The sequence below is a fragment of the Miscanthus floridulus genome, chromosome 2, assembly GCF_019320115.1.
Source record: "Miscanthus floridulus cultivar M001 chromosome 2, ASM1932011v1, whole genome shotgun sequence".
Classification (NCBI taxonomy): Eukaryota; Viridiplantae; Streptophyta; class Magnoliopsida; order Poales; family Poaceae; genus Miscanthus; species Miscanthus floridulus.
Window position 1 is genome coordinate 65,352,557 of NC_089581.1, and position 9,799 is coordinate 65,362,355.

Sequence of the window (9,799 nt, forward strand, 5' to 3'; positions counted from 1 at the left end):
ATCCATGACTAGGCTATGGAACCGTATAGTAAAGTTTTCCAAACGGGCCAAGCCCGCTGGGCCGACACGAGCACGGTACAAATTGGCCCAGTACGAAAACGGCCTGGCCCGGCAGCTACCGTGCCCGTGCCAAGCACGGCATGGCCCTATGCCCTTGCCCGGGCCACGATGCTAGCACGATGGCATGGCACGGGCATGGCCCGTTTCAACGGTCGGCACGGGGGCGGCACGGCCTCGAGTCGTTGGATGGAGCCCCCCCGCCTGCTGACCGTCGGATCTATGGGTCGGGTGGGACGGCTTTATAAGCCAACCGCCGCTCCTGGCTCCCCACCTTTCCAAACCCTAACTCATTCCGTCCCCATTCCAGCCGCATGGCCGCATCGAGCTCTCCCATCGACTGAAACCCTAGCCGCTCTCCTCTCTTCTTCCCGCCGTCCGGTGGCTGGTTAAGGCAGCGGTTGCTGGCATGGGCACATGGCACGGCCTTCTACACCACTCATCCTTCTCCCTGACCATCGATGTAGCTTTCTCATTAAGATCCACCACCGTTCGTCTTCGTCTTTGTCTCGTCGCTCTCATCGACCTCGCCGGAGTCTGGCATCATTGGGGCTCCGCTCTGATGCGTTGAGGTACCAGGGTGTCGAGTCTCCGGGACATCGTCGTCGCCATTGTCTCTGGTGCTCCATCAAGAGAGGTAAGCCGTAACCCTAGATCTGTTTGTTTTTGTTCTTCTTCTTGATTTCTTCATGATCTTCTATTAACCCTAGGTGTTCTTGTTGTTCTTGGTTTTGGTAGGCATTGGCGTTGAGGGACTAGAGGCCGGCGATGATGAGATGTCGGACGAGCAGGAGGACATCGGTCTCTCCATGACCATCAATGACGAGCTACGCCTCTACAGGATGATCGGAGACGACGAGGACGATGTCGTTGGGGATGCCGAGGAGCTCTTCGACCGTCATGCTACCGAGGAACTCTAAGGCCATACTGCTGCTGACCCACTTCCCGTCGATGACACTAACGCCCCCCACACTGGCGGCGCCGTCTAGGACAACGCCGCTGCTGATGACGGCTCCAGCAGCAGGCCTAACCGCCCTTCTACCTCAGTATGCTAGGAAGATTTCGAGAAGCTCACCAAGAAGGTAAATGGTAAGGTTGTCAGGTATGGCGCTCGGTGTCTTCACTACCGTAAGGAGTATTCTGCGTACTCTAGATTTGGGACTGGCCACCTTCTCCATCATCAAGACTCTTGCCCTAAGAAGCGTGAGAAATGTCGCATGGCTCAGTCCCACATTACTTTCAATAAGGACGGTACTATGTGTAATTGGGAGTATTCGGCTGAGGTTGCTCGTGTTCAGCTTGTTCGTTTGCTTGCTAGGTTAGATCTTCCCCTCTGTCTTGGGGAAACTGAGGCCTGGGAAGATTACATAAAAACTGTTCATAACCCTAGGTACACAACTATTTCTAAGCAAACTATAGCTAGAGATCTTTTTAAGTACTTCAATGAAAAGTGTGATCGTTTGATTGATGATTTGAAGAGTAATGCCATTTCATCTGTTGCTATTACCTCTGATATCTGGTCTGGAAATGCAAAAGAAGATTATTTGAGTGTTGTTGGTCATTACATTAATGCTGATTGGCAACATGAAAAAGGGTGCTTGGCTTAAGGCTTATTGATGCATCACATAATGCAGATAACATTGCTGAACGTGTTAGTAATGTGCTTAATGATTATGGTATATTGAAGAAGGTTTTTTCTGCTACTTTGGACAATGCCTCTGCTAATACTAAAGCTATGGATAAACTAAACCTGTACTTAGAGAGTATTTGGGTGCTGATATGTTTTTGCATCAATGCTGTGCTTGTCATATCATAAACCTGATTGTTAAAGAGGCTCTGGCTACTGTTAGTCCTATGCTTGATGCTTTCAGAACTGCTATATCATTCATTAACTCTTCTAACCAGAGAGTTGCTGCATATAAGAGCTATTGCATGGCATCTGGTATTAGACCTAGGAAGTTTGGATTGGACATGGAGGTTAGGTGGAACTCTACCTACCTGATGCTTAGGCATTTGCTACCACACAAGGAAACTTTCCATACTTTCATTGAGTCTAATTATCCTAGAAAAAGAGGTGACCCCTTTCTTTTGACTCATGAGCATTGGGCTATGGCAACTAAAATACTGGAATTCCTTGAACTGTTTTATGACTCAACAGTTGCTTTGTCTAGTGTGTACTATCCTACTGCCCCACTTATGGTTTATCATATTGTTAAGATTGCTATACACCTGCATAGGTATCAAAATGATGAGCATATTAGAACTGTTGTCCAACCTATGATTGATAAGTACAATAAATATTGGAGAACCATACCTAAACTTTACTGCATTGCATTTATCTTGGATCCAAGAGCTAAAATTAAAGGTTTTAACAAAGTTCTTAGGAAGTTAAATTTGCTTACTGATGCTGATTATTCTAATAAGATGGTGGAAACAAGAACTCTTCTTTTCAAACTGTATCATAAGTATGATGATTTGTATGGCTCTATTAGGGCGAAAAGGCCTGACCCTCAAAGCCTATCTGGTAAGAAAAGAACAGCTTGGCCTGAGATATATGATGATGATGGTGGTGGTGGTTTGCTTGGAGCTGGCTATTCTTCTCTTCCTCCTAATCTTGATATGTCCAGGACTATTCCTGCTACTACTTTGTTACATGCAGCAAGTTCATCTAACACTAGTTCTGAACTTTCAGCTTATCTAGACTATGACACAGTTAGCCAGATGGATGATGACTTCAACATCTTAAACTGGTGGCATCAGCATAAACTAACATATCCAGTTCTTTCTACCCTTGCTAGAGATGTTTTCAGTGTGCCTGTTTCTACCATTTCTTCTGAAGCTACTTTTAGTACCACTGGCAGGATCATTGAAGACCAACGGCGGAGGCTGAACCCTGAAACTGTGGAGGCACTCACATGCATCAAGGACTGGGAAGCTGCAGAGACAAGGCTACAACATATGGTGGAGGATAAGGAGCTCGAGGAGGCCTTTGAACAACTTTATCTTGATTAGTCATTTATGTAATGGTTCTATAATCTTAAGACTTGGATGCTTTGGACCTTTGGTTGTGGATGTAATGAACAATTGAACTTATGGAGCTGGTTGCACTCTTTTTCCCTGTCTAGGGTTTCTCACAAGGGTGGATTTTACCTAGACAGATTTTTAATGAGGCAGCCATTGCACAGCTCCTTTAATTTGGTATTTTGTTATCTCTGTCTTGTGTTTTCTTCTTTGTGATTTCAGATTCATCAGATTTCAAGTTTGTTTTTGAACTATTCTTTTGATTCTAATATGTTGAAGTGGTGATGTGGTTTTAGTGCCAAGGCACGGCACTAGTCCGCTGGGCTACCATGCCCTATGGCATGGCACGGTACTATCTGAGGGCTTTAGTACCGTGCCTGGGCCAGAGTCTGGGCACAGTGGCACTACACGGCATGGCACGACAGTGACACCATGCCTGATAGTGTCGTGCCTGATAGTGCCGTGCCATGTAGTGCTAGTGTCGTGTAGTGCCAGTGCCGCCTGTTTGGAAAACTATACCGTATAGGCTAGTATTACAGCAGATCGTACGAGAAGAGAACTAGCGGAGGGGTGGGAACTACGACATCACACTAGTTCACTAATCATCGGGAGAGAGTACAAACCTAGGAAGTAGGAGGTGATAGGAATCACATCGGGACCAGGACGAGGAAGATGATGATGTGGAGGGTCCATGACTCCGTGGTTGATGCGGAGAACTGGAGAAGGCGTGTGAGGTGGAGCACAGCAGTCACGAGCCGGAGTGGCAGAGCACGAGCGGCAGCGACAATCGCGTGTCGAGGCAATTCCGAAGCTGGGGGAGGGGCAGGCGTCGTCGCTGCAGCCGCCTCGCGCCTGGCCAGACGCCCTCTCCTTCGAAGTGGGCTTCTAAACGCAAATGAATAGAGGCCAGGTTGAGGTCTACGTGGGCTTCTTACCGAGGAAAAGGCTGGAAAGGGGATTGATGCTTCCAAACATGGCCTAATTAGTTGTGGAATTGCGGGCGGGCCGAAGTGGCTCACATGTCTTTTGTTTTTTGGATTTACTAGAATATATCATGCGCTTCTAAATGTCTTGCCATGATTTTAAAAAACAAAAGGCTAGTCTGTGTTTGCCGGATATTGATAAAGACAACGTCCGATCTTTTCATAGGTACAATTGATTTGATTAGTAAAGAACTCATCGTTCACGGTCTAGACTTCAAACCAAGTATAATTTAAACTCCTGCAACCGATATACCATAGCTCCGTTGGTTATCAACCACACACATGCGGTTTACCTCATCTAGATGGCTTTTCCTACGAGCAATCGAGAACACAAGAAAGAAAATGAAGAACGCAATTTGATATTGCAAATATAGATGAGATATATCAATTTGATATGAGCTCAAGTCTTGATTCGAAAGGACTAACTCACATAGACCAATAAGAGCAAGAACAAGGTCCTAATTCATAGCATGCAAACTCAGCGTTACAAGTGATATGAATAATGTCTGTTTTACGAAGCAAACTAGAACTAAACAAAAACCCAACCCTAACAAGTGTGGCTACTACTAATTATAAAATCTTGGGCCGTTGGGCATGTATACCCTTGGACGCATCCTGTAGTGGGCTCTAAGATGATATATGGCCCAATGGACCAAAAGACGATGTTGCGATATCTTGGTGAATTCTGGACGCAGACTTGTTTCGACGATTTCTGTGGACTTCGAAAGAATTTTGAGGTGGGACCAATGGCATTGGAAAGCTTATGAAATTATCTTTCCAACCATAGGTAGAACATCAAAAATGGAGTCTGTATGCATCCTATGTATCATTTTCATCCGGGACAATTCCTGAAATCCAAAATAGACTCCAAATTGAGTTGGACTAGGCCTCTGCCATGACTTGGATGCCCACGTTGGTCCTCTTCGGCTTCTATCCTGAGGAGTGATGTTCTCATCAAACATAGCTTCATAATTAGATGCGGTAAGGCTAAGATATTAGGCATATACATTGATATATATTAATTTGCTACAGTTATCATAGTGTCAGTACACAGATCAAACATATATCCAGTAGTAGATCTAAAGCTTTTTATAAGCACGAGCGATTTACTAGTTGAGCAATAGATTAAATCTAATCTCTTAAGTACGTAGGCTATACAATATTTTTTACAGAATTGGACACCGACGAGCCTGGGTAGTGGCCTAGGGTCGTCTGACCCTGGGTTTGGCAGTACATATATCAAATTGAAACATGACAGAAATTATGGAGTTACACACATATAGCATGGTTTTGTATGGCCACTGTGCCTGTCATGGTTCTGTTCAACCAAACATTACATGACCATCAATTACATGTGTGGCTACCATAGCCTTTATGATTCTACTCAATCATGCATTACATAACTATTCGTTACAATTTATGATCATGAATTCGCGACTATTAAACACCTTAGCTAGTAGCTTGGAGTGACAAACTACACTTTTGCAGCCATGGTGTTTTCAAAAGACAGAGTTGATCATCATAGCGGCAAGTTCCCTTGACGCTGAACATCAGACGTCGATCAGCGGTTGACCAAACACATAAATAGCTAGGTGCAACCAGTAGAAGCAAAAATAATGTGGCCTTTGTCTTTTGGTCATGGCTGATTAGGTATCATGGACTGGCATAAGGTATGGTGTACATAGATCATGATAGGGCAACAGAGTTATGGGCTAGTGGCAAATTTGGATCACAATTTTCAGCAATCCAATTGTTATTTTTGGTTGCTCTGGCCTCTTTTGGTGATTAAGTATTTTCTCAAAAGCATTAATTACTAAGTAAATATTTCATGATCATGCACCCACATGATCTACATAATGCATAGTGAACAACACAACCAAATAAGAAAAAAAATGAAAAATCAGAAAATAATTAATATACTAAGCTTTGCTTGCAGATTTGGATTACATATCAACATTAGCACACTGATAAATAGTCATATTGCAATATTTACTTGGCTAGACGGAAGCCCATTACACTTCAAGATAGTGCATAATAAATTTAGCCTGAAAAATGTGGTTCATGTGCAGTAGAGTTTGGAGCTTCTCAAAAGCACTATGTACTGGTCACGGCAACAAAGGGTAACTAGGATATAGGCATGAATCCATTTCAGCAGGAGCATTCCAATACATCATCCATGAACATACAACAGGTGAATAAAGCACTATAAATGCGACAATTCGTTCTACCACTAATAATGAAAAACAATATTTTGGAAGCACATTTCAAAGAGCACTTGAATTGGTAGGTAAAGCCAGCCAAATGAGTGATCTGTAGAGGCATAAACCAGTGAACATAAGCACATTGATCCAACAAATGAGCTGCAAAAACATAAGTACCAACACAATGGTGTGTAATAAAAGTAATGAGTACTAATCTTATAATAGTCTGCAACTTCAAGCATATTGTCCTACATGTAAACAATACTTTTATGCTAAAGCTATGTGAGTCAATGGAAGTCATGACACAAACTTGCATGCCAAAAGCTTAGTAAAGTGAAAATCGGTCAACTGTCACCTTACCACGAATCAATTAAGAATCTCAAGAATATTCACCCTCTCCTAGCCATCCTAGACCCTTTCAGTATGTTCCAAAGCAACCAAGCAAGGTAAGACGACAATTGACATGTCTAGTGCTAAAATTTGTGCCCACTACAGTATCGCTAGAGTATATTCTAGAGCCAGCCGAGTTGGGCAAGACGACATGGAGCTAACTGCACAGATGGCCCAATACTAAGGATTTATGCCTACCATACTGATAGGATCTAGATCGGTAGATGTTGGGGGGGTGAATTGCTTATAAAAATTTTCCTATAAACTTTTAGAACACTAGTGCAAAGGTGATTAGAAAAATAGCAAGCCCTATTAGCCACTACTTGCACTAGCTCTAATTTCACGGAAGCAAGCCCCTAAACAAGTCTAGTAGTTTTTTATCTCTACACTAGAGCACAACACCACACAAAGAACTACTAATCACACAAACTAACTAGAGAGTTACAAAAGGAGCAACTAACAACTAGTTACAACTACAATAAAGCTAATCTAAGCTAGCTAGCAATCGCTATAAGCAACTACCACACAAACAAGATATGAAAGAAAACTACAACTGTGAAGCATTAATGTCGGCGCCATCGTTTTGTGTAATCACTAGGCAAATTTTGACTATCACAGGATTTCTTGTAAAGCTCTTATCATAATTTAGTTGCTTCCAACCACCGAATCAATCTTTTATCTTCATCGAAGCTTTCTCCTATCATCACCAGTTCATTTGACGAGTAGAGCTTAAGGCTATTTCTTTAGGAAAATTCACAAGTGGATCCCTAAACTTGCATGGCAATGCCATCTGGGTCCCAAACTCTCGATTAGTGTTCGCCTAAACGACCTGCCGCTAAGAGCAAGTATAATAAGGGGCTATAAGTAGGCTAAATGCTGAGCTGGATGAGAGAGGAAAGAAGAGAAAGGAGAAGTGGACTATAAGCTTATAGCCGACTTGGATACAAAAAGCAAAAAACTCGGTGTCGGTGCGAAAAGTGACCAACAAGTGAATCTTTGTAGTTTTACCGTACGTTGTGATCAAATGTGGCCTAGCACTCAATGATACTGAGTTTATACTGGTTCAGACAACGTGCCCTATGTCCAGTTCCAGTCGGTCGGAGACTTTATTCCTGAGCCTAGGTGCTCGAAGTTTGCTATGGGGTTACAAACGAATAGAAATAAGAAGGGGGTGTCGAAGGTCCGGTCGGACTCTGAACCCAAGGGCTAAGAGTGACGGGAGCTCCAACGTGCACTAAGTATTGGAACGTACGCTCTGTGTAGCTTTAGAGTTCTAGAGCCATAGAGCTGTTCGAGTGCTCAGAATGTCTAAAGCTTTGTAGAGAGAGTCAGAATGACTGTTCTTTTAGGAGAAAGCGCATCCCCTTTTATAGGTGAAGGGGACGACCTTACAAGTTAGGAGAGAGAGAAAGAGAGTGTGTGTTTTTCTCATCTTGTTGCCCACGCCATTGGGTACAAGACAGTTTGTCAGTGCCCACAATACTGTTGACGCCCAGATGCATGTGGCAGCCTCCATCGTGTTCTTCTGGTATGGCAAATGTCGGCGCCTACCATATTGTAGGATAAATGTTGGCGTCCACAACATTGTTCGTGTTCTAACAAAGGTTGCAAAGCACCCTTCTAGCATGGCATATCATTACTGTCCTGCAGGCGTGCAGGGTACGGTCCTCGGTATTGCGGTTGACTTTAGCGCCTTGCCTTATCTGCTCCGCATGTTTCTTGGGTCCTTACCGAGCAGGCATCCCTAATCGATTGTTCCTAGTCGGCTCCGACCACACCGGTCGGAGAAGAGCTGTAAGCAGAGCTTCGATGTATTCCCAGTCAGAAAAGCGGGTTGGAGTCAGAAGCGAGCGCCGTCCTCTCCTTGGCCAGGCCTTTCGGTCGGAGACTAGATCTCTCTTCCGGCCTATTGTTAGGTAACTGGGTCAGCCCAGGAGTCACGTGTTGCTGTAATGCCGTCTGCTGGGCCAAGTTTTTGCTGGGAAGCGGGCCCATCGGGGACCCTAGGTTTATGAACCTGACAGGAGCCCCCGTGCCCTTTTGGGACTACTGTGAAGTCGTGAAGGGGTTGTTTATACTCATTGTACGAGAGCAACAGATGGGTGTAAGATCGTGAGTCGCCATTGGGCACGACAGAGCGTGGACCCATGCGTCTGGCATGGCCGAGGGGTCGGGCACAATGGAGCATGGACCCAAGCGTCGGACCGACGAACCAGCATGTTGGTCAGCGGTCGTATAGGGTGTAGGCAGCATAGTGACCATGCGTCCATCACTGCGGGTCGATGTGAGTCCCCTAGAATGTCATGTCACGGAGATGGGTCATGCTAAGACACGACCGCTCCCTGTATGATGTCAGAAGTTTGACCTAGGGTTATACTTTCTGGCCCATAGTGGTTGGTGGCGGTGTGAGCTTCCGTTAGGGACCATGTCCAAGGGATCGAGCAAAGCGGGGGCAGCCCTCAGACATCGGGTGAGGCCGAGCCAGCCCCCAAACATTGGCTGAGATAGAGCCTGCCCTCGGGGGTTAGTCGAAGTGGAGCCAGCCCTCAGGGGTCGGACGAGGCGGAGCCCAGCAAGGGACGTGTCCTTGGTGGTCCTAGAAATCGCCTGGGGTATTTTTTGACTTGCCAGCGGGTACGAGCAAGCACACCCGGTGGGTGTTGTCCCCGAACCCCCGGGCGATTCGGGTAGAATTGCCTGGGGGATTTTTCAACTTGCCAACATTCTGAGCCATCATTTCTGGGGGCACGGACCTAGGCGCCGGGCGCCAACCCAAACATCGGACGTGGCCAGGGGGTCGGGCATGATGGAGCGCAGACCCATGTGCTAGTCATGGCCGAGGGGTTGGTCTAGTTTCGTGCATTACCCCATCCGTGGTTTCTGCAACCGGAGGGGCTGAGCTAACGTCGCTTGCCTCGATGGCTCGAGTGACGCGCTTGGTGAGCTCTCTAACGGGTATGTCCGAGTGGAATCTAGGTCCATCATTCATAATGGGGTCGGCATAGCCCTCATATGTCATTCCACTGCTCCATAACATGCCTCCTAGTAGATGCCTGAGCCGTTATAGAGATCGACTTTGGTGGCCTACTGGCCTCCCCTTGATAGAGATTATGTGGGCATTGCTCGAGGTTAGGATCAAACGAGAAG

The 9,799-nt window shown here is 45.5% G+C and overlaps 1 protein-coding gene across 1 annotated transcript; it reads left to right on the forward strand.

The window, feature by feature from the left end:
• The first annotated feature begins 1,008 nt into the window (after positions 1-1,008).
• LOC136536656 (zinc finger BED domain-containing protein RICESLEEPER 2-like) lies at positions 1,009-3,069 on the forward strand. The gene is made up of 3 exons (XM_066528875.1): positions 1,009-1,139; positions 1,651-1,809; positions 1,929-3,069. The coding sequence occupies exons 1-3, from the start codon at positions 1,009-1,011 to the stop codon at positions 3,067-3,069; spliced, it is 1,431 nt and encodes a 476-aa protein (XP_066384972.1).
• The last annotated feature ends 6,730 nt before the right edge of the window (positions 3,070-9,799 follow it).

Coding starts and splice junctions, on each gene's coding strand:
- LOC136536656 (XM_066528875.1), top strand. CDS start 1,009: ATGACACTAACGCCCCCCACACTGGCGGCGCCGTCTAGGACAACGCCG. Junction 1,140..1,650: donor TCGAGAAGCTCACCAAGAAG/GTAAATGGTAAG, acceptor AACATGAAAAAG/GGTGCTTGGCTTAAGGCTTA. Junction 1,810..1,928: donor GCTATGGATAAACTAAACCT/GTACTTAGAGAG, acceptor TGATGCTTTCAG/AACTGCTATATCATTCATTA.